Source organism: Falco rusticolus, chromosome 15 (assembly GCF_015220075.1).
Source record: "Falco rusticolus isolate bFalRus1 chromosome 15, bFalRus1.pri, whole genome shotgun sequence".
Taxonomy (NCBI): Eukaryota; Metazoa; Chordata; class Aves; order Falconiformes; family Falconidae; genus Falco; species Falco rusticolus.
In genome coordinates, this window is record NC_051201.1 from 21,948,064 (window position 1) to 21,971,291 (window position 23,228).

Below are 23,228 nucleotides of genomic sequence, written 5' to 3' on the forward strand. Positions count from 1 at the left end.
TGAGGGAAAAATATGACCTTTTTTTTCCTCCTCCTCAAATTACAGGAAAGCTCAACATGCATGAGGACACCCATCCAGTCCCGGTACAAAGCAGATACACATAGACCACTGCAAGAGCACTTGTGTTGCACATCCACAAAGCAAATGATGCCTTTCCAGCCTTGCTCCTTGTGCTTTGAGTGAACCACAGCAAGGTCAGCCCATGGCATGGCAGGTGCCTCCTCCAAAGAAAATCCAGAAAATTGCTCCAGGACCTTTACTGTGCCGAGAGGAGCTTCCCATGGCCACCCTACCCAGCAAGTCCAGCACCAAGGAGATAAGTGCTCCCTGGATCACAGTGGCCACATAGTGCACAGTGACACTGCTGAAACACACAGCAAGTTGCTAGAGGGGCCATTGGTGACCAACACCATGAAAGGAGGACTGGCCTCCTTGCTGAGGCTTGGCGGTGCTTGAGGCTGCGGGAAGGCAAGGGGAAAACTGGCTGGAAGAGCCCTGTCCTCACCACGAGAGATGGCTTCTTCCAGGGGAACGTAAAGCACAGTGGTGCAGCCATCTGAGGGTAAACAAGTGGCTTTGGTTACCAAAACTGTGCTTCTGTATAAGCTAACACTTAGTTTTCGGGGATGATGAACCCAGCAGGCGTACAAGAAGCTGCCCATCCCTCCCTTCTCCCTCATTTGTCCTCTCCCTTGGGGGAGATAACCATCCCTGCGCTGGCAGCACCCGCATCCCTGCCACACTGCTTTTGCTGTGATGGTTTGATCTCGGTGTAAACAACGTCAGAGGAGGCGGGTTTCGCCCCCTTCTTTTCGAACTTCAGGTTGGCGTAGGTCAGGTCCTCAGTCCCTGTCACCGAGGATGCCTGCAGGGGAGAGAGCAATGAGGAGAGCCCTGGCTTTCCCTTCTGCATCTCCCCTGCTATTATTTTCCCACTGGCACAACTATTTGCACTGCCCAAGCATTATCCAGCTTGCTCAGAGGTGCCACCTATTCAGAAGCTCATAAGCCCCTATTTAATAGGAATTAACAAGTGTTTAGGACCACGTTTTCAGACAGCAAAGCTGATTTTACTCTGAAATCCTTTAAACGGGTATTCAACAGGCAGTGATTTTCAGCGACTTTCTTTACAGGGAGAAGGAAACAATATGGTTTACCATTCTGAGCTGATCCATCTCTACCACTTGCCTGCTTGTAATCTTTCCTGAAAAAGGAAACTTAGTTTAAATAGTAGTTAAAATAATGAAAACGATCATTTTTTTAAATGAAGAAAACATCTGCATTGGTCCTGCTTTTGTTGCAGGAAAGGATGGGGCTCTGCAGCTGGCTGGCTGGCTCTGAAGGTGGCCAAGGGGCAGGAGGAACTGGCAAGGATGTAAAAGCTCTTGGAGGGGCTGGAGAAGAGCTCTAAGCTGGACACTTCTGGAATGTGATGAGGTACAAGATCTGTTTCACTTGCACCACAGCTTGTGCCATGAGCAGGCTCTCAACCAGCAACTGGCCAGAAGAAAGGGAGGGGTGAACCTTCTCCCCACCCCGGGACAGTTTGTTCGGGACAGACCTGTGCAGGGAACCCCAAGTGAGCAGGAGCAGCAGGATATCAAAGATGGACATCTCCCAAGCCTGGGCTTGTCCAGGCCAGCAGGTGAGGAGGAGATGCTGACCAGTTCCCACAGCAGACGGAGGCTCAGCGCGGGCTCAGCCTTACCTTTTCTGTTCCTTCTGCACCGCCACACCAGAAGGCCAATTACCAGCATGTAAAGAAGCGTCGCCACTGCTAAGCTGGAGATGATACACAGGGGGAAGTTGAGTCCTGCACCAACACACATCACAGAGGCACCTGTGAGCCACCGTCACGCCATGCCGGGATGCATGGTGCCATTGCTTTTTTTGCAGAGGAGGGCAATTCTTTTCCAAACTTGGGCTTTCAGACCTCGAATCTTCCCTCCCTCCCCCGAAAAAATCCTGTGGGGAACAGTCTCAAAAAACTCATCTAAACTCAGCCAGGGGCGTGGTTGGAGCATCAGAGCCCCTTCCCAGCATCAGAGTCTCTGATCTGCTGGTGCCTACTCCAGTTTGCTACCAGCTCCCACCCACTCACAGGAAAACATAAGGATGTTTCCCCCCTTGTTGCTCCTCTTTCTCTCTGAGGACCCCTCCTGCCCACACCCTTGTGGCCATGGGGCTGTGGGGACTCACCTGCCCAGGTCTCAATCCAGGTGCCTTTGGCCTGAGGTGCCCCAGGGCTACAGCCTGGAAGACAGAAACACAAGTGAGAGACTGCCCAGAAGCAGAGGATGCCCTCTCCCCACTCCACTTTGGGGCAGGGACCTGGGCCCTACAGCCCTGGTGGTCCTGCTGCTGCCACCATGGCTTCAGCCACCCCAGCACCCAGCTGATGCGCCGCAGCTGGAGGATGCGGCAGGTCCTGTTTCAAGGACCCAATGGCCAAGCAGCTCCGTGGTGGGATGCATCTGCAAAAAGGGCCACGCTGGGTCAGCTCCTCCAGTGCCGGGGATGCTTTCCGGGGAAATGGTGCACGGGAGTACCAGGGGGGAGCGTTGGGCATAGCATCCTTCTCTGCCCGCTCCTCACCCCCATGAAAATGGAAGCAGTGCCACTTACTAGGAACTGTCCCTTGCGTACCATTTCCAGTGTCTGTCAAGTTTACTCTTGTGATGAAGACCCTACACCCACAGATTCCTGTGCTGGCTGCATGCATGCCAGGGCTGGTGAGGTTGGCACAGTTTTCTCCCAGAACGATGGTGTCAGTTTGATTCCCCACCTCCAGACCTGCAGGTCTGTACCACTTCACGTGTACTGTGAGATTCTCTGACCAAATCTTGAACCTGCACTCTGTGGTGATGACTGACTCTCTTGGCTGGCTGGCGACTGTCCCTGGAGGACAAAGAAAAATAAGTGATAAGTGAAGTCATATATATGACCTTGCAGGGCTCATATCCCACCAGCACATCACTCATGAAGGACATGGTGAAGTAACCATCCTTTCCTCCAGCTCTTTTCCAAATGCAGCTGCTAAATGTTCCTCAACACTGTATGCTGAAACGTTGCATGTTGGTCAGTGCCACCCGATTCTGTGCAGCGCACGAGCATTTCTCATCTCAGAAAGGACTGAAAATGGGAGGATCAGGGGGAAGATACCTCCTCCTGCAACCTAGGCAGAAGGATCTTCTGGCACACAAGCAGAACATGCCACCATGGCCACAGACTCAGGCTCCATGCTCCACGGACTGGGGGGCTAGCTGTGGGGAAATGGTCAGCCCTAGAGAAGCAAAGAAAATGCGGTAGACCCCCTTCAGCCTCTCTGGCTTCATCCCATCCCCTAATGCTTACTCTGGAGTAGTTCAGAACCACTCCTGAGCCGCCGGGCTGAAGTCGCTTCACACCTCAGCAGAGTCCTCCCTCTCTTCCCTCTCTCCCTTCCTCAGTCCTTTCTCTCTGCTCCTGTGGCTGTTGGTGGACTTGTGTCTCTTACCATGAGTGTTCAGTTTGGAATCTTTGTTCCTGGACGTGTTCCTCATGTTCTCCATCCTGCACGTGTACATTCCTGAATGTGCTTTGTTCACACTGGGGAAGACGAGCTGGGCAGAACCATTTTTCATCTCCACACCATCTTCATTCTGCTTTTCTCCATTGTTTTGTGTGGTATTAAACCATTTCACACCCCTGGCAGTGCTGTTTGAGCCTGCCTGGAGCAGGCACTGCAAGATGAGATCTAACCCTACCGACACGTCAATTGTGGCTGAAATCTGGTGAGACAGTCCTACCGGAAAAAACAACCACAGAGGGTTGAGTTCGTGTTAATGAATACCTGCATCCTCCACATGAAGCTGACCCCCTTCGCAGTCATCAGGCTTATAAGCATCTCTGTTTCCTTCCCCAACTGTTTTCTCTCCCTGCTGCTGCTGAAGGCGAGGCTGGTTCAAAGCCCCAGAGCCTGAAAGGGGGCCTTGTGGGCAGAGCCCACAGCCTGGGCACAGCATTGCCGGGGGGACCCCACTGCAAGGCACATGGCAAGGTGCTGGTGCAGAACAGAGGGGGTTAAATGCCGCAAGAGGAGAGGAAAAAGCAGCAGCAGCCATATCCCAAATCTCCTGCAGACATATGCAAAGATGGAAGAGTTCAGAGCAGAGGCAAGGGCACTGGGGAACTCACCAGCAGGCAGCCAGGCAAGGAGCAGCAGGGGCAGAAAGCCGCTGGCCAGCTGGACCTCCATGCTGTCTTCCTGATGGCCTTGTGGTGACGATGCTGGGCACCCAGCAGGACTGGCTGCGATGTTCCTGTCTCTCCCTGCAGCACGAGGGTCACTGCTCAGCTGGAGCAAGCTGCAGCCCTGCCAGGACCTCACCTCTGCGCCGCTTGGCCCGGCAGTTCCCTCTGTGCTCGCAGGCTTCCGCTCTTTTCCCCTTCTCTTGCTTCAGTCTGATTGTTATCTCCTCTGTTCACTACTTGATTCCTCCTGCAGTTTCATATTGCCACGTGCCCTTGGTCCCGAGAAGGAGCCAAATAACACAGCTGAGCACCGCTGATGGCCATTTCCCAGTGGCTCAGGTCACAGCCCAGCAGCTCCCTGTCACTGGCATGGGCGGGTGCAGGGGAAAGGGCTTCCGCAGCCTCCTACCGCGCTGCCTCCCTGTGCCACCCTGGTCCTTGTCTTACACCAGGGAGAGGACCCCTCACAGAAAGTGATGCTGCCATCACGGCGCGGTGACAGGGTGATGTCTGCCCTGTCCGGCGTGCTAGCTGAGCTCAGGCAGGGATCCACACACCCTGCCAGGCTGCAGACACTGAGGACAGCTGCGGCGTGGCATGGAGATGGGCTTGGTCAGAGCTTTCTGGTTGTTCACACATGGGATGTACAAGCCCCAGCCAGACAGGGACCCCTGCAGCCCCCTGCTCTGGCCGTGAGCACCCATGTCCCAGCTCCTGCCCTGCAGAGATGGGGTGCTCCAGGCATCCTGCCGCATCCCCCTGCCACCAGGACAGGAACATCCACCGGGCCAGACACGGCTCACGTCACCCCTGCCACCGAAGGGATGTGGGCAGCACAGGCAGCAGGCACAGGCCCCTCCGTCCTCAGCCTCTGTGGGTGCAGTCTCTGTTGCTCCCCACAGGTTTTCCACTGCCTGCCACTGCTTTTCCTCTTTTGTGCTCAGAGCAAAACCTGTTCCCACCTGCCATTTCCTCCCCCTTAGTTTCCTGTCAGCATTTCCAGTAATCACCCCCCTGCCCATTTTGGCTCCAGACCTGACATCCTCCCTTCCCTGAAGGCAGAACCCCACATCCCAAAACCTCCACACACACACCACCTGCCTGCTTCCATTTCCCTTCCTCCTACCCCTGTTTTCTCCCCATTTTGAGATGACAGAGACCAAACTGAGCATGCAGGGATGGGGGCCCACCACCACAGCCCTCCCCAAACAGTCTGGGGGGTAGTATCCTATTGGGACCATCTTCTATCACCAGTGAGCGTGGTCGTAACACCACCTTCATCACAGCTCAGGGAGCAGAAGGGCATGGCTGAGCCTGTCCCACAGGGATGCTCCTGGGTCAAAGACAAAAGGAAGGTTGCAGAAAGCTGGGAATTTGGAATGCTGGCATGCCCCCAGGCTGATCCTGCAGCTCTCCACATGGCGAGTGTGCTGCCAAAGCTCCACAGGCATCTCTGCCAGAGAGCAGGCACAGTCCTAGACACTTGGCTTTGGCTGCACCTCCCCGCACCCAAGGTCTCCCTCAGCCCCACTGCGCTGGGCACGCACAGCCCAGCCATGTGCGTCTCCTGGGGGAAAGGGCATTCACTGGGGCTCTGTTCCACGGCCAGTGGAACCTCCCAGCTGGAGCACAGCAGAGGTCTCACCTGGGAACCAGCCCACGTGGGGAAACAGCAACATCAGCAGGATACTTGCTGAAAGGGTCATAAAGCGAAAATCTCATGGTACAATATCCACCAGAACGACAAGCAAGAGGCCCTGTGCCTCTCTTGCTCTCCCCTCTGGACTTCATCTCTTCCCATGCTCTTTGCGGTGACGGTTCCTCTCTGCGTTTGAATCTCCCTCCCGCCGGCACAAGGATGTGCACCAGTTGCACCCTTCCCTTCCCTTTCCATCCCAGTTCTCACGGTCACTAGCACGGATGAAGCCGATCGGACAGAGCCCCCGCGGGCAGCGCCCCCCCAGGGGCACCCACGAAGCCGAAGGGTCACGTCGGAGCCCCTCCAGCCGCAGGGTCCCGGCGCCGCACAGGAGCCCGCGGCCCCGCAAGCCCCCGCGCTGCCAGGGCCGCCCCGCACGCACGGCGGAGGGAGCGAGCGGCGGCGGCAGCCCCCCCGCGGCCCGCGAGGGAAACGGGGGCGCCCGGCGGCCTCCACCGGGGTCCTCCTGCCCCGACCTCCGCAGCACCGGGCGGGCGGCAGCGCGGGAGCGGCGCTAGCCTCCGACAGAGCGCGGTGCTCGTACGGGGGCTCCTCCGCGGCTGCGCGCAGCTCTGCGCCCCCGCCGCCCCCGCAAGCCCACGGCCGGCCGGCAGCCGGGACCCTCGGCAGCAGGGAGAGGCCGGCTACCCGCCCCGCGGAAGGGCGAGGGGGCAGCCGCAGGGCTGCAGGCCGTGCTGCCCGGGACCCCCCGCGCCGCCCGCAGCGCTGCCTGGGCCGGGCAGCCACCGGCCTCCGGCGCGGCCTCCCAGCGCCGTCAGGAGCACGAGTGGGCGGGGCTGCCGCGGGGCGGGGCTGCCGCGCGGGGGCCGCCCCAGCACAGGGGCCGCCCCAGTGCGCGCCGCGCCCGCCCAGCGGACCCTCCGGGGAGCGCATCGTGAGATGACGAAGCGCCATGCTGGTCTCCTATTGGCTGTTGGCGCTGTCCGTCGGCCGAAGGCCCGCCCCCCGCCCCGCTCAGCGGCGGGATAGGCCGCGCTCCACACGGCCGGAGAAGCCGCTGCGGGCGCCGCCATTTTCGGAGCCGCCGCCCTTGCGCCTGCGTCGGCCGGGAGCGAGCGGCCGCCGCGGGAGCGCGGCTGGCGGGAGGATGCGCGGGGGGTGAGGCGGGGCGGTGGCGGCTCCCTCCGCCGGCCGGCGGCAGGTAAGGGCAGCTCGAGGCGCTCCTCGGGGCCTCCCGCGGGGCCGCTTAGCGTCGCGGAGGCCGCGGCCCTCTCAGGGGCGCAGGGCCGGGAGGGGCCTGGGTGGTCTCGGCGGGACTCCCTCCGTGCAGACTGGCGCCCTGGGGTGAGGCGAGCGGGGCCTGCCCGGTGCGGCCTCCCGAGGTGCGATGGAGGCTGCCCGGTGCGGCGCGGCGGGGCGGGGCCTGCGCGGTCCAGCCCGGTGAGGTGAGGTGAGGCCCGGCCGTGAGGGTCCCGCGCACACAGAGCCCGAGCCCCGCGCGCCCGGCCACCGAGGAGCCCCCCCGGGCCGTGCTAGAGGCGACCCCGGGGGTGGCGTGAGGGCCGGTCTGGCTTCCACGGTTTTCCAGCTGCCGCCGCCGCTGAGCTGGGTGGTGCTCGGCGTGCCAAAGGGGCCGTTGCCGTTGTGGGTCTCGACCGGGAAGGATGGAGCGAAGGTGGCGGTGGCCTGAGGCGTGGTGACGGTTCCTCAGGGCTTTGGACTCGTGGATTGTCACACAACCTGCCTGCACTGAATTAAAATAAAAGCACATTTAGTAAAGAAAGCGCGTCAATCTCTGACTTCAACACACGAGCAACGTGCATGCGAAGCATTACCTGCAGAGCAGAGGTAGCTGTGTGCCAGAAGGCTCGATGAATGGTTTGGCAGGAAGAAATGACCTCGCGTGGGAGGTGACCTCCAGCTTCTCAGGTCGGTTGGGTAAAGTTCCCTCAGCTCTGTTCATGCTGGCAGAAGAGACCTTGCTGGCTTTTGGAGTGATGCCTACGGCCTGCATCAGCGTTTCTGTCACCTCTGCTGGGGTCGTTGTAGAACTGACAGTTCTGAGGCTGCATCTCTTTTCACAGGAGGTCTCTGCAGTGTGTTATGTCACAGGTATAAGTCCTTCTGCAGAGTGACAATCTGAGTAGTGCCTGTGTAGGTTTTGTCAAAGATTCTCATGCGTCCCAAAGATCCGTGAGGATGTTGCAACCAGTAACAACTTTTATTACTTGTACAGCCCTTGTTATTTGTATTTGTTTTCTTTTCAAACTCAGTAGCAATGACCAACTGGATGAGGACAGTGCCCCTGTTGCTGGTGTGCTCTTCTTCCATACGCCTCACATTTCTGGGAACCAAAATGGAGCCTTTTAGGATGAGTTGGAGAAGCATGAATTGCTTTCTCCTTCTGCAGAGCTGGTGTTACTCTTTCACTATGTTTTGCCATCTGTAATGGTCCACAATGATCTTGGGCCTCTGTAGTCCTTGGCTGTACTATCTAGTTTTTGAGGGTTATGCTATCTGAACTCCCTGGCTGCTTCATTGTGGAATGCAAATAGATCTTGTAGGAATCATCAGGTTTTTCATTGCTTTGGGTCCCATAAATGCCTGTTGCTACGTCTACCAAAAGACTCAAACAGCTCTGTTCTGTGACTAAGATGGAACTTCAGACTCGCCATGAAATTCAGCAAGAATGGAAATGTTTTGTGGCCACTGAAAGTAATGGCAGCTAGCAACAAGATTAAAGAGCTTTAAATGCTTCTATTTGGAAATTTAAGTTCAGAATGGCATTGCAGGCATTGATTATTTCACCTCTCTTAAAAAGGAGATTGATTTGTATCTCCTGATGCCCAAGACACCTCTTTTGGTCTGTTTTTCACCTCCAGGTAAAAGCCCTGCCTTTTGTTTCTGTGGAAGGGTCCTCAGGAAAGTGTTCATTCCAGTGTTTGATCACCAGAGATATCAATGCATGAGGATTTTAATTTCTGAAAGATTGGTTTATGGAAGGCTTTTCATGGTTTACTCAACTAATTCAGTGAGGATTGTTTGAAGGTTTGAGGCTTGCTGGATCCTAGAGTAAACATGTAGAAATTGTACCTGATTTTTAGCTGGTGTTGGTCACAGTTTCAGATGTTTCTATCTCTGAGCTATTTCCATGCTCTGCTGGATGGAGTTTTTGCTAGTTTTTAAGCTCAGCTACTTGTCATGCTAGATGAGACTTCTGCGTATTTGGCGACCCTCAGTAGATTCCTTGAACGTGTATAGTTTCCCTTTTGACTCCTTGTAAGTGGCTAATGTCGTGTCCTGTGGCAAGGCATTTCAGTTTACCAGTCTGATGCAAGAACCACCACCTTCAGGTTGTTTTGATCCTGCCTTCTCTGGGCACCATTTGATTTGCTCTTGTATTGTGAGACACAGTGAAAAATTGTTTTTTCTCCATCCTAAGCCACTTCTCACTTTATTATCTTCTGTGATGTCTTTTCCAAACTTGGGAATCTTTGTTTGCTTAGGTCTTCCTTGTGTAGAAGATGTTGTATGCTTTTGATCGCCTTTGTCTGCATCACTTCCAGCTCTACTTTCCTGTCTGCCCTCAGATGAGAAGTATCAGAAATGCATGTAGAGCTCCAGAGAACGGTGCTCTGGGGGCTTCCATGGTGGCACAGTGCTGTTCTTTTGAGGTCTCTGTTAGTTCTTTGTAGACTGTTAATTACAGCTGCCTCTTTCCTCAGCTGTGGCCTCATTCTGATAACTGGGTTTTTAGATTGCTTCCTCGAGGTGGCCTACACTGGGACGTCTCCTCTACCAGCACTTGAGTGCATCTGCAAGGTCTATGTGCGGGAGGGTGGGATACCACTGTGTACCCCTTTTCAAAAGCTCTTGTTCAACCTCCCATCAACAGCTCTTTCAGCATTTACTCTAGTTCTGCTTGCACCACATACACTCTGTGACTTGCCCTGTGCAACAACTGTGTTTTCACTGCCCTTCAACACCCCCATCCATCCCACTGTGACTGTCCTGAGAAACCAGGACTTCCCAGTTGGTGAAAGACTGGAGAGGGAATAAGGGACTGTGGGTGGGCCTCGGGTGAGGGGAGAGAAACATGCCCTCTGGGCAGCGCCACTCTGCAGGGCCTGCTGGCTGCAGTGTTTGTAGGTTCTTGAGCCCTGCTGGGCCACATAACTGTGCAAGCCACATCTTCATATCCTGAGAGTGTGGCTGCTTTGCTATGAGCAGTTACTGAGGATGGGTTGGCTACTTGATTTGTTGTGGTAGTAGCAAGCTGGTGCCCTTAAGGTCCTGTATCATCAGGAGTTGGTCTCCATGGCAGTAAATCACTAGCTTTTGTGGGTTGTGGCAGCACCTTGTGTTTTGGGAATAAGTGAGGCTAAAAATAATTCCTCCTGAGTGGGGTTTTTAAGAGGAAGTTGGATAGGAAACAGAAGAAAGTAAAACTTAAAATGAGCAAGTGTTACAGAAATCAGCTTATTTGCGTAGCAGAAGTCCCCCTCTGCATGTGCTACAGTGTGCTCGTACTAGCATTTTCAAAGGATTCAAGCTTTTCTGAATTTTTGTCATGTGTAATTTTGATGTTGTTGAGCACATCTGTGCAATCTGGTGCAAGCAGGCACACACCTTGTCTCTATTCCATCTTGCTTAGTTTGTGTCTCTTCAGAAGAAGACGATGCTCTTTTTAGTGCAAGCATTTTTTCTTACTGCAGCCTATAAACTGCCAGATACGGATGTGTGGGGACTTCAACAGTTACACTTACTGTCCATCCGGTTGCAAGATTTTATTTTTGTTTGCATCACCTACAGAAAGCAAGCCTTGAATACAAGCCATCCTTCCTGCCAATAAATTACCCTTTTATGTAGAATAGTAAATATTTTTCAAGATTCTTTTAATACCATCGTTATTGGATTGTTCTGGTAAACGTTGGATAAAAAGTTAATTCAAATTAACTTTGTTTGTCCTGATAAAGAAAGGCAATGACTGTATCGCTGCAAACCTAACATCACATAGAATAATGAAAAAACATACTGAATTAATTTGGTAAATATTTCCTAAGGTGTTTTATAGCATCTGTAAGCATTTGTGTGTTTTGCAAAATAAATATTCACAAGTGCTGCCATTTCCCTAGTTTAGTGTCTACTACAAAAATACCTAGAAGGTCAGTCAGGGTTGCAGTTTTGTTATGCTGGTCAGTCTAAGCACCCCTAGACTAAAAAAACCTGCTGATTACACAGAAGGCATTTGCACTGTGGGTAGTTTGACTTTCATGCTGATACTTACTTCCCAGTGCTGTGTCAGGATTTGCTTTCACACATTGTAACAGCAGGAGTATTTTAGGATGGGGAGATGAGTAACTGTCTCCTTTCAAACAGATGGTGGTTCTTGTTGCTTGTGGGACTTTTTTCCCCAAGGTATTGATCTGGTATTGGTGCCAGTTCTCTCTTTAAACGTGGTCTTATAAACTTCTAAAGAAAACTGAATTTTAAGAAGAAAACTTTCTTCTTAAAAAAAATTAAAAATTCAAAAAGGGTCAGTAGTGGGTGTGGTAGATAAGAATTCAAAAAGGCACAGAACAAAAGCCAGATTGTAAGTTGCTGGGGTGCCACAGGTTGAGGAGACTTCTGACATCTCTCCTTGAAGCTGGCATTAAGGTGAATGCTAAAGGCAGTTTAGCCATTTGTGGCCAGAAGCAGTTCCAAGACAAACTGGCAAGTAGGGATCCGAAGGGATTAATTTACCAGGAAATACTTAACAAAAGTAGTGTGACTTAAACAAATGTTTTTGTCTAGGGAGTATAATTCTGTGCAAACTCCTGCATTCCTGGAGATTAAATGCCATGGGCAGAAGGAGGTATTTTTAACTGTCCTAAGTAAAACTTTTGACTAGCCATAGTGGACACAGAGGAGTGCCCTTTTCCTTTCTGAAAGCGGTTTTCTATGTATTTAAACACTGACATCATCTCTCCTTGTAGCCTTCTCCTCCCCAGGCTAAACAAGCTCAGTGAATCCAGGCTTTCCCCACAGGACATATTTTCTTGATGCTCTCTGGAGCAGCTTCACTGTTTGCCATAAAATTACTAAGCTTCAAGTAGTTGGTTTCAGTTTGTGTATTTAATTTGTAAGAAAGATTTACGTGTCCAAAAGCTTGCCTATTATTTCCAGTTATTTTAGTCGGTCTAGTAAAAGATATTACCTGATCTCACAAGCCTTTATCTCATTTAGAGACTTACATCATCACAACTACAGCAGCTCTGCTTTTACTGCTGGTGCGATAGACTCTATGTCATGTCCTCTTGAGATTTCCTGTCGCTCCCAGTTTGTGCCTTGCTGCCTCTGGTTTGTCCCAGTGTGTGTGTGTTTTTCTGTATGTGTGTCCTGAGTTTGGAAGCTCAGGAGATGCTCGTGACTTTGTCAAGCTACTTTCTTGCAATTGTTCTGAAAGGAATGTTAGACTTGTCCCTTTGGGGGGGGTTTGGATTTTTCATTAGGATCTTTGAAAATTTTGAATGCCGTTTTGAAGGATAGAAGCTAGCGTTCAGGCTAGATGTGTTTGATATCAAAATACACCTTTTGTTGATACTGATTTGTAACTTTTCATGTTTTAGGAACTGTGGATGGAACAGAAAGCTGAGGAGCCGAACATCTTATTGAATGCCTACATGTAGACCCTGATGCTTGAATGAATGCAGAATGAAAATGCTTCCTGGAGTGGGTGTGTTTGGCACTGGCAGCACCGCCCGGGTACTGGTACCCTTGCTGAGAGCAGAAGGCTTCTCCATTGAAGCGCTTTGGGGGAAGACTGATGAGGAAGCCAAACAGCTGGCAGAGGAAATGAACATCTCCTTCCACACAAGTCGGACTGATGATGTCTTGCTGCACCAGGACGTGGATTTGGTTTGCATCAATATCCCTCCACCACTAACTCGGCAAATTGCTGTGAAGGCTCTAGGTACCTTTTTTCTTTGGAGTGGGACCAAAAATCCATAGCTTGTTGGCAGATTGACATTTGAAGCCAGTACCCCAGTACAATTCTGGTTGCACCAACATGCAGATGTAGTGCTAAAGGTTTTGTGGAATTGGTAGCACCATCTGCAAGAGAGGTTACCTAGATTATTTTTTTTAAAAAAATACTGTTTATAATTGCTTACAGCTTTGCAAATCCTGAACAAATTGGGCTAAAATATCTCATGTCTTCTCCAGACTGAAATTATGGTGGTGGGGAGGTTTTAATAAAAACAAGCTGTTTCAGAGATAAGGGGGTAAAATGTTTTTATGCCCATATAAAAAAAAAAAAAAAAAAAAAAAAAAAAACAAACAACCAAAAAATCAACAGTGACAAAGCCCCCCAAAACCCCAAACAACCTAAGTTGTTTAATTCATTTCAAATCTTCCCATGTTCTTCAATAAGAAACCAAGATTTGCCTGGGGTGGGGGGTTGATCAGCTCTGCTTTCTGTTTTCCCCACAAATAAAAACAAACTTGTCTGTTAGAAGCCTTTGAAAAAATGTTTGCATGCACTCAGCAGAATCTTGTGAGTTAGGACCTAAATTCTCTGCAGGTGCTGTTTTCAGCCGAAGTGCTGTGACCCTGGCCACCACCTGGAGCTCTCTTTGGACATCTGTGTCCGTAGCAGGCTGGTATGATCCTGGGTGCAGACTGGCTGGAGAAGTCCTTCCACCTGATGCAGGAGGGCAGATGTTGGAGACAGCAGGAGGAATCCAGCAAGATGGGCTGGGTTGAAGGTTCTGAGACAAAAGGCACGACATCCCAGACTGGTTGGGCAGGGAGATGGGAGCCAGCTGCCTGGGCATCCTGACATTTCTTAATTCTCCAGCATGTGACTTTGTAGTGTTAAATGTCCTCTCACATAGTACAGGGTGGGTGTGAGTTTGCGTCTATTTTGTAAATAACAAGTGTGATAGTCTTACTGTGTTTACAGGAGATCCACATGAGTTAATTTCAGGCTGGGTAATATATCAAACAAACCAGGGTGGTTTGTTGCTCTTGGCCTCTTCCTTCTACAGTAATTTGATTTGGAAGTAAACAACTTCCTGCACAAACATTTGCAGTGCCACTTAGATGTGCAGAGGGAGATTTCGGGCTTCTCCCCCCCACTCCCTCTTTTTTACATTGTTAAATCTGTTTACCTTGAGACTACTGTCCTTTTGAAATTAAGGTATTCTAATTTTTTAATATTTGAACTGTAAGTTAGAATTAATCTCTTTAAATATGCTAAAAGTCCTTTTAAATGCTTGTTAAGTAATAAGTGTTTCACTAGTTCTCATGGTTTTTTGGTGGTGAAGTGGGCTAAAAGGAGAGAACTGAACCTTTTCTGGCAAGTTATTAACTGAAATGGATTGAGATTCTTTCTTCAAATGCTGAGAACCTGCAAGATGGTGTTATCCAGAGGAGGAAAGGGGGATAAAGGTGGTGCAGAAGTGGAGAGGCAATATGTATGCTTGACTGCAAGTATAGATAAGCGGAAAGCTGAAAAAGGTAGGGAAATGAATGGATGAAACAGCAAAAGGTGGTTTATTCTTCACATCTGTCTGTCTTGAAACGTTCTGATCTGCAAACTGATATAAGCATCTCCGACCCACTGTGGTACTGACTTTGTCTTTCAGCTTTCTAGGTTTGTCGCAATGGTATTTACAGATCCGCTACCAAGTATGTCGTGACATGTTTTAAGCCAGTGCTGGATGGCTTGCTGTCGTTGAGCCTTCTGAAGGAACACAAAGTCAGGGTAGGGCCAAAGATGGCAAGTAAATTTTCTCTGAAAGTTCAGATTGATACAGGGATGTTTATAATTGGAGAGTTATTGACTGTGAATTGTATATAATTGGTGGTTACTGGCAGAGAGATTGGGTTGAAGAAAAGATGTGGTGCAGTGATAATGGTCTTGTGTGTTTTGCTTTGTTGGGGTTGGTTGGTTTTAAAGTGCTTACACTTTTACTTATTTGTATATGTGTTTTATACTTTTTTTATTTAAAAATGAGCTTAAATTTTTATTTCTGGCAGAGAGAAGCGAGAGACACCCAGTTTTTCTAGGCAGTGCAATTTCCTTGCCCAAGTTTTACTGACAGACATCCATAAACAAGCCTAGGTGCAACTTTGTCATGATGGGGACAAAGCAGTAGCACTGGATTGAGTTCATGAACCAGACATAACAGATCAAAGCCCAGAGGATAATTCAAATTAAAATAAGTGTAATCTTATGGTTTATCTCCACAACAGGCAAAGCAAGAAGCTATCCTGAAACTTGTGCTGCTTTTGATCTCAGAGCAACTAAATTAATTTCACAAAATGTCTGTGTTGTGGTTCATGTCCCACAGTTAAAATGCATCCACCTTTGCATTAGGTGAGCACAGAGTGGAGTTACCAACTGGAGTGGAATGTAAAGTATGAGATGTTTGTGCATGAGGTGAAGTTCAGCGAGGCAGAGCATGAGAAGTCCTCGGAGTAAAATTTCTTTCGGGATGCTAAAGATAATGCTGCTGCGTGTACTGAGCCCAGCCATCAAATGGATGGTTTGTGGAATGGCTACAGAGGAACCTTTTACTTGTCTCTCTTGGTTCATGGTGGTTGACTACATCATTTAAGGCATCTTTGCAACATAGATTGTTTGGCCTCCTGATTTTGTGGAGTCCCTAAAAACTGTAGCATGTATATGTTAATTATGAAGGAAGGAGTCAGAAAGGTCACTGTCACTGCTTTGTGTTGTGACAAATCCAGATTTCCTGTTCTTGAAACAGGATGAACAAGCGTGCTGTGGCTGCTCTTTGCATACTGTGCTTCCTGTCTCTGTAAAAAGTAGCATGGAGGTCTTTTCAAACCACAGGCAAACAAGGAATGAGATGGAGTGTGTTTTGGAATGAGTCTTCATTCACTGTGAGGCTCCCAAAGCCAACTACATCCAAAACAGCCGGTTATTCAGGGAGACTCCTCAGACATTCCCAACTTCTTATGGTGGACAGAGCAACGGTCTGATATGCTTCAACAGCGGCCAGTTGTACACCTTCCTAGGCTCTATCTCAGGTATCTGACATTATTCAGGGGAGTAAAGATCTGGGGCTTCAGTTCAATGGCCATACTTATGTGGGACATATTTACCACGTACGTGGTTTGTACCCAGCCTGAGGCATAGAGGACACCCTGGCTCACGTGCATGTTGATTGCAGAGAGAGCCAGCTCTTCAAGGTCTGGGCTGTGCTGCTCCCATCTTTTCATGAACAGTCCCCCTCCTAAGGCCCTGGTGGGTTGCAGGGTCTCTTCTCCTCCCTCCGGCCCGTGCTGGCACCTTCCCTGCCAGGAGGGAGGAGTGGGCTGGGGGGTCCTAGCAGTTGCCGGGGCCTGTGTCCCTCCGCAGCACCTGTGATGGCTCTGAGCAGCATCCACCAGGTAGCATGAGAAAGCAGTGAGTCTTCTGTGCTTGCATTTTACTAACCAGGGCTGTAAAATACTTAACGTATGGCAAGTTTTGGATGTGGCATGGCTAAGCAGCTGCAGGGGAAGCTGATGCCTCAGTGCTGATGGACAGTGTGGATCTGACTAGAGATGTAAAATTCCTTTGGGAGAATTTTTTTTTTCTGCTGTCCAATAAGTCTCAACTCCACCTGTTTTTTTTTTTTTTATTACTTCCATAGGATGCAAACATGCTTTAAATCTGGCATTTCATTAAGTGAGGCTATGATTTGGCTGTATTACATTAATGAGAGTCAAAAGACTTCTGTTTAAATGTTCAGTTTATTTACTAAATCAGGAATTGGTTTGAGAATTCTTGGATCCTAGCAGGTACTTTTGTCCCTGAGCACAGGGAGTAGATTAGGTTTGTTTAAGGACTGCTGGCAATGGTGACCTCTTACTCCTTTTTTCACTCCCTCTTAGTGCAACAACCAGTTGAATAGCAGTAGATAGAAGGACTTAAGTGGAGCACTGGTCTGCAGATGCTGATGTGCTCCCTGCAGACAGGGTTCATTCTGAGGTGTGCACAGAGAAGACCATGAGGCATGTTGTTAGGACAGCCTGGAGCTGCTGTCACTACCTCCGAGGTGGGGAATCCCAGCTCCACATCCTTCCTTCCAGGTGTGTAGTGCCTTCTGTAGGGCTTAGTCATCTGTGAGCTGATTTAACCTGCCTGCTTGGAAAGAAAAAGCTTCCTTTCCTAAACTGAGCTCAGCTGGTGAGCTGAACTGGCTCACAGAGGACTCTGAGGAACACCAGAGCCACATGGTAATTCTCATGTCTCCTAGCTGGTGAGGACCTCAACAGAAAATTTTGTAGGAGTGATCTAAGAAAACAATACGGTTAAAAGTTCAGGTTATTCATTATCAAAATAATAGTAACAAGACAAGGGTTTTAAGTTGCTCTGCCTCAGAAGACGGAAGACATGGCCATCACATCAGCAAGGGACCTTGTAGCCATTTCCGACTTGGCCCTTGTCCTTGCTGCACGGCCGTCTCTGTGAGCCTGGGGCAGCTGGGGGGATGTCCCACTGAGGGCAGCAGCAGGGTTATCCCAGAGACTTTCTGGTGTGGTCAGCTCTCCATCCTGGCACCCCAGCGCTTGGCAGCGTGTGCTGAGCTGTTAGAGCGCTGCGCCGACTGCCATCCCAAAGAAAGGCATCAGTCAGCTTCAGCTCTTCAGGTGGCTCAGCCTGCACTGGCAAAAGGAGCGCAGTGCTGACATGAGGCTGCGTGGCAGGCAAGGGCAGCCTGCTGTGACAAACCAGGCTGGAACAGCTGTCCCTGGGTGGCAGGGGTGGTCACCTTTGGCTCAGCCCTCTCTGTTCCCAGTCCCCTGCTGCAGGGACGCAGCCCCTTTTGTGTGGACACTATCGGGCTCCCTGAAGAGCCAGCTTGGGGCAATAACCTGCCAGAAAAAGAGCCAAGATGAATGAATATTTCTGTGTTGGGTTTGTACCCTGAGCCAGGTCCTGTACCGCCAAATACGTGGTGGAGGACGGTGGGGTTGTGCAAGGAGGGGAGCGGCACCAGCAGAGCGCTGACTGCTGAGCTGTACCCTGCGCGTACACGGGTTGAGAGTTGCTTTTATTTTTCACAAACTTTGAGAACTGGATATCTGCTTAGGATGCTGTGAAGGTACTTTTGGTTTTTGTTTGTATTGTAATGTAACCTGGCTTGAGGTAAGTGCATTTAAACAAGGAGGCTGATAAACAGGGCACCAAAGCATCTCAAGATGCTTCAGCTGGCCCTGCACAACATTGAACAGTGTTGTGCCAATCTCAGCAGCAGAGACTGGGGACGAGGGAGTTGGAAATGGTCCCTGGAACAGGGGCTACCACTAGGCAGCCAGGGTGTCCCCAGGGAGTTTGACCTTACCCTCTGTTCATTAAAGCCTCTGTTGACTCGCACCAGTTTAGGGGGTATCTTTGGAAGAGGCCGCTAAAAACTGCAGTCTTGTCGTTTTCTGACTGGATTTTGCTTGTGTGTATTGGAAATGTAGGCTGTGAGTTTTCTCTAGCCGTAGTTGTCCCCTGGCTGAGCTGGGCACAGCACTGTGTCACTGAAGCTCGCTGGCCCCTGTCCCACTGGGAGGGTTCCTGAAAGGCTTGCTCAGTGCAGCCAGGAGGTGGAGCGCCAAGAGCAAGAACTGCAGCGGGGGATCTGGCTTCCCCTCTCCTTCGAGAGACTGATTTAAGTGCTTGTGCTGGTATCTTTTCATCGGGGAGTCAATTAAAAGCTGTTGTGAGCAGGGAGCGCAGTCTGCTGCTGGGTAAGAAGCAGCTTTCAGAGGGGCGCCTACCACTGTGTGCAGCAATTCCCACAGTTCTTAGGCAGAAACTGGTGTGACGTGACTGACCTTTCAGGTCTGACATCACCAGTTAACATCTGGAGACCTGTAGGTATGCCCCTGATTGTTACATTGAAAAATATATAGGTAAGTTTTATCGGTCATATCAGATGTATATGGAAAAGTAAAGCTGTGTCGTGAGAAAAGGGAAGATGGCAGAGGAAGAGGAAATACCAACAAAACATAAAACGTAGGATTTTGGTTGAAGCTTGCACTGGGATGCTCTTTTATATTACTTTCTTTCTGCTTTAAAGTTAAAATACGAGTTACTGACTGCCCACATTGATTCAGGCTGAGCACAATATAAAGTGCATCAGTAGGAATAAAAGCGCAGTAGGTCAGCTTGTGAGCGCAGCTCTCATCTGTGTAACTCTTTATCACCTTTGTAGTCTAATTGTACGAGTCAGCTGTATGTGCAGACCAAAATTTTGCTTTCCAATCAGCAATGCTTTTAAAACAATCCACTTAACAAGAATTAGAAATAATGCTTTGGTATTCTGTACACAGACCACTAAGTATCTTCTATGTCCCATTTAAAATAATGAAATTCTCAGTGATGGTGAAATGCAAAGCGTAAATCAGATGTCCCCTTCGCTCACCTCTTCCCTGCAGGGTACATGATGTTTTTTTCCTCTGGCAGTACAGGCATTCAAATAATTTTATAGCTACAACATGCAAATTGTGTCTTGTTTTGATGCCACGTGATGCCATTTGGCCAGTTATCTTTCATGATGTAAAAAATCCTGTCTTTATTTGGAGCCTCTCTCTGTGGGAGTTTGTCAGCTCTGCAACCGGAACATCTTGGAAGCAGCTTTGAGCCTTGCTGCACTTGGCATTCCTATTTTAGTTCCCAGACCTTTGCCTTTGAAATTGCAGCAGGAAAGCCTGACTTTTAAAAACATCACTTCTCGACAACCTTTGGGACATCTGAGCATGTTTTGCTTGTGTGTGCTATTTTTTTTTCTTCCCCATTTGTGCTGCAGGAATAGGGAAGAACGTGATCTGTGAGAAAGCTGCTACCTCTGTGGATGCCTTCAGGATGGTCACAGCTGCCAGGTATTACCCCAAGCTGATGAGCATTGTTGGCAATGTTCTCCGTTTTTTGCCCGCCTTTGTGAAGATGAAGCAGTTGATAGAGGAGCACTATGTGGGCAGCGTGATGATCTGTGACGTACGAGTTTATGGGGGAAGCTTGCTCAGTCACAAGTACAACTGGATCTGTGATGAGCTGATGGGAGGAGGTGGTCTGCATACGATGGGAACCTACATTATCGATCTCTTAACTCACCTCATCAGCAGGAGAGCAGAGAAGGTCCATGGTTTGCTCAAGACTTTTGTGAAGCAGAACACAGCGATAAGCGGGATCCGCCATGTCACTAGTGATGACTTCTGCTTTTTCCAGATGCTAATGAGCGAGGGTGTCTGTTGCACTGTGACTCTCAACTTCAACATGCCTGGATCGTTCATCCACGAAGTCATGATTGTTGGGTCTGCTGGGCGCCTCATAGCTCGTGGCACGGACTTGTATGGGCAGAAGAACACTGCGCTCCAGGAAGAACTACTGTTTACAGACTCTCTGACTGTCAACAAGGGCCTTTTGGATAAGGGGTTTAAAGACATCCCGCTGCTTTACCTAAAAGGAATGGTATACATGGTGCAAGCACTGCGGCAGTCTTTCCAAGACCAGGAAGACCGTCGGACATGGGATCATAAACCTGTTTCTATGGCAGCCTCTTTTGAAGATGGTCTGTACATGCAAAGTGTAGTAGAGGCCATCAAGAAATCCAGCAGGTCAGGGGAGTGGGAGGCTGTGGAGGTGATGACTGAGGAACCAGATGCCAATCAAAACCTCTGTGAGGCGCTTCAGAGAAATAACTTATGAACACTCCTGTTTTGGAAGATAGGGCAATTAACACTTCTGGCTGTAATGTAAAAAAAACCTCCATTTTTAAGATACGTAGATTCTTATTTAATAGTCTTGGTTTCTTGGGTTTTTTAAACATGTAACATGCCATGTTCTGATAGAAACTGTTCTGATTTGTTTAAATGTTTCTGGTTTTGCAAACATTTAATTTTTGTCTTGGAGACTGGTAGGAAAACTTGAATTGCCCTTTGCACTTGCAGTAGCTGAAGTGAAGCATGGGAGCTCTGCCATTGCATGGCTTGGAAATGGGACACAACCCTTGTTGCACAGGTTGCTTATTTTAACAATTTTAACATGAGAGCACGTAGAACAAGATCAGGGAGTATCTGTTGTTCAGATGCCTTTTCCTTCTCTCTTGGAGACTGATTAAGTTTTACTCTGTAAAAATTTATAAAAGAGTTTAGTGATGTAACAGGTCTCTAAACTCCTATAGGACAATAAGTAAAAGGAATGGATTAAAGTTTGTAACATAAGGGTCAGCCTTTTGGCTTCCTGCACGTGGCAAATGTCTTTCAAAGTCATTTAAACTGGTGTTTTATTTAAATGATGCTATGAATTCTGTTGACAGTGTCTTGGCAGGAAAATCTTCAGGAAGTCTGTGATGATTTGTGCTATTCTTTTATATCTGTAGGCATTATTCCCTCTACTCCAGAAGCTGCCTGCACCCAGCAGGTTTTTTCTCTAAGCTCTGTGTCCGTCGGTTGTGTTTACTGCCCGGCAGCACCAGTGCTGTGACTGCGGGGCCACGTTCCCGTTTCTGGGACTGTTCATAGGTGCCTCCCAGGGTCACGGGATTCCCACAGTGTCGTGGGCAATGGAGTTGTACAGCATTAACCTTCTGGGGACCTGAACATGGAAGTAAGGAGGTGTTTCCTACCTCTGGCAGCTCTCTTAATGTGCTGGCGGGGTGATTGTCACACTACATGCATCCTGATAGTTGAGAGAACGGGGACTGAACTGTCATGGGTCAGTCAGCTCTTAAATCTCAAACACTGGACACTGACCCTCTGGCCCTGCCCGTCCTCGTGCCCTCCTGCAGCTTGTGTCCAGTGGAGAGATTGGTTGGCAGATGGTGGGTGGAAGTTCCTTCCACCTGAGAAACGTTTCTCTCTGAGGCAGGTATGTGGAAGGAGGAGTCCAGTTTTACTACATTTATTTTGTGTACTTGAAAGTTTTTTTTAATGTATTTCCCACTAAACTGTAACCCTGTGTATTTATACATATTAACATGCCAACTGCTGTTTCATAAGCTGGTCCTTCCTGAAAAGGAACTTGTTTTCTACAGAAATAAAATGTTGTGTTTGTTGAGGGAAATTATGCAGCTGCGTGCTTGTGTTTGATCTGGTCAAGCTAAAACCATCTTCATAAGTGTGAACAGGAGACTTGCAGCTGGGGCTCAGGACCTGTGGGGTCCTTCCCTACTTTTGTGCTCTTTTGTTGCCAGCTGAGTAGCTCGGGGGTGGGAGAAGCTGTGTGATACCTGGCGATAGAGCTCTGTGCTATCTCAGCAAGTGTCATCTGTTTATCACCAAGGGAAAGACCCACCAGAAAACCTATTTCCCACCTCTTTGCTCTTTCCCTCCGACTACAGCTGCTGAATAGCTGGTTTTGGAGATCCTCTTGCCTACCTTGGACTCACAGTGTTAACTTTTGTGATTAGCAGGCTCTTTGTTTTCCTGCCTGACTCATTGTAGAAACTACTGGAAGACCAACTAAGAAGCAAAGCCCTCGCAGTATTGATGGGCCCACTTTCTTTGCTTACTGTGTAAATTGGGCATTTACCTTCAGGTATTTACTTTCAAAGCGCTAGAACTCTTAACAGAGAGAAGTCTGCTGACATGCTGTCTGAAAGGGCAGGAGCGTGGCTGCTCCTGTGCTCTGTGTGGTCTCATCTCTGCTGTGAGCTGGATGAAGGAAGCAAATGCTTGAGATGCGTCCACTGTTCCCAGGTGCAGCAGTGAAAGCTGCATCTCTGCAAACCTTCCTTTGCAGGTGGAGGGTGGGTGTTCCTGCGACAGCTCTGGGCATCTAACCTGTGTGCTGTGTGGAGCAGGTGAGAGAATGTCTCCTGAGCTCACCTGGAAGTTTCTGCCTGTGTTCAGACAGAACAGCTCTGGCTTCTTTCATGCCACTTTTGGATGTGTTGTGAAACTGTCCTCCTTGGACTAGCAGCTTTCCTTTGTGCCTTTGTCAGTGTGTCTGTACCAGGCAGAAAATCCTAAAGTACAGCTCCTTCTGCAGAAGAAGGAAGCACCAAACATCCCCAGGTGATCCCAGTAAAGGAAGGAGGGTGCCAAGACTGTGGAGATGTGACTGCAGAATTGTGCAGAGGGGTGAAATGGGCCTCTTGTAGGCTGGCTAAGCCTCCAGCTGGCCTGCACCGGCAGAGGGATGGTGGCCAAGGGAGCAGTCCTTTGGGCGAGGCAGTGCCTGTTGTGAAACCTCGACTCCCCCACGCAACCCCCGGCTGTCTAGCAGAGGTGGTGGAAGCACCGGCTGGTTAGCGCTGCTCAAGAGGGGGACTGACCAGGCTCTGCCTGCTGGACTGAAAGGCAGCGCCACACCATCCCCTCCTGCGTCCCCTGCGCAGGGTGA

At 49.8% G+C, this 23,228-nt stretch overlaps 2 protein-coding genes across 11 annotated transcripts; one reads left to right on the forward strand and one right to left on the reverse strand.

Annotated features, from left to right (window-relative positions):
- On the reverse strand, nt 1–6,509 carry LOC119157705. 5 transcript variants are annotated; one of them, XM_037408866.1, is made up of 7 exons: nt 4,177–6,501; nt 3,497–3,784; nt 2,626–2,898; nt 2,200–2,253; nt 1,709–1,813; nt 1,158–1,204; nt 1–865 (listed from the first exon to the last, which is right to left on the reverse strand). In XM_037408866.1, exons 1-7 carry the CDS (start codon nt 4,235–4,237, stop codon nt 677–679), a joined length of 1,017 nt encoding a protein of 338 aa, XP_037264763.1. In that variant the 5' UTR covers nt 4,238–6,501; the 3' UTR covers nt 1–676. The 5 variants fall into 5 exon arrangements, 4 of the variants coding, with proteins under 4 accessions (XP_037264763.1, XP_037264764.1, XP_037264761.1 ...); XM_037408867.1 differs by lacking the exon at nt 1,158–1,204 and having other exon boundaries at nt 743–865; nt 4,177–6,503; XR_005107627.1 differs by having other exon boundaries at nt 792–865; nt 1,158–1,813; nt 4,177–6,509.
- A 440-nt stretch (nt 6,510–6,949) lies between these two features.
- GFOD2 (glucose-fructose oxidoreductase domain containing 2) lies at nt 6,950–21,947 on the forward strand. 6 transcript variants are annotated; one of them, XM_037408850.1, is made up of 3 exons: nt 6,950–7,094; nt 12,505–12,848; nt 19,693–21,947. In XM_037408850.1, the coding sequence occupies exons 2-3, from the start codon at nt 12,590–12,592 to the stop codon at nt 20,589–20,591; spliced, it is 1,158 nt and encodes a 385-aa protein (XP_037264747.1). In that variant the 5' UTR covers nt 6,950–7,094; nt 12,505–12,589; the 3' UTR covers nt 20,592–21,947. The 6 variants fall into 6 exon arrangements, with proteins under 6 accessions (XP_037264747.1, XP_037264748.1, XP_037264749.1 ...); XM_037408851.1 differs by lacking the exon at nt 6,950–7,094 and adding an exon at nt 13,458–13,656 and having other exon boundaries at nt 12,742–12,848; XM_037408852.1 differs by lacking the exons at nt 6,950–7,094; nt 12,505–12,848 and adding an exon at nt 13,651–13,776.
- Nucleotides 21,948–23,228: the final 1,281 nt, after the last annotated feature.

Coding starts and splice junctions, on each gene's coding strand:
- GFOD2 (XM_037408850.1), top strand. CDS start 12,590: ATGAAAATGCTTCCTGGAGTGGGTGTGTTTGGCACTGGCAGCACCGCC. Junction 12,849..19,692: donor AATTGCTGTGAAGGCTCTAG/GTACCTTTTTTC, acceptor TTTGTGCTGCAG/GAATAGGGAAGAACGTGATC.
- LOC119157705 (XM_037408864.1), bottom strand. CDS start 4,237: ATGGAGGTCCAGCTGGCCAGCGGCTTTCTGCCCCTGCTGCTCCTTGCC. Junction 2,899..3,496: donor TTCCAAACTGAACACTCATG/GTAAGAGACACA, acceptor TTTGTCCTCCAG/GGACAGTCGCCAGCCAGCCA. Junction 1,814..2,199: donor CTGGATTGAGACCTGGGCAG/GTGAGTCCCCAC, acceptor GTGTTGGTGCAG/GACTCAACTTCCCCCTGTGT.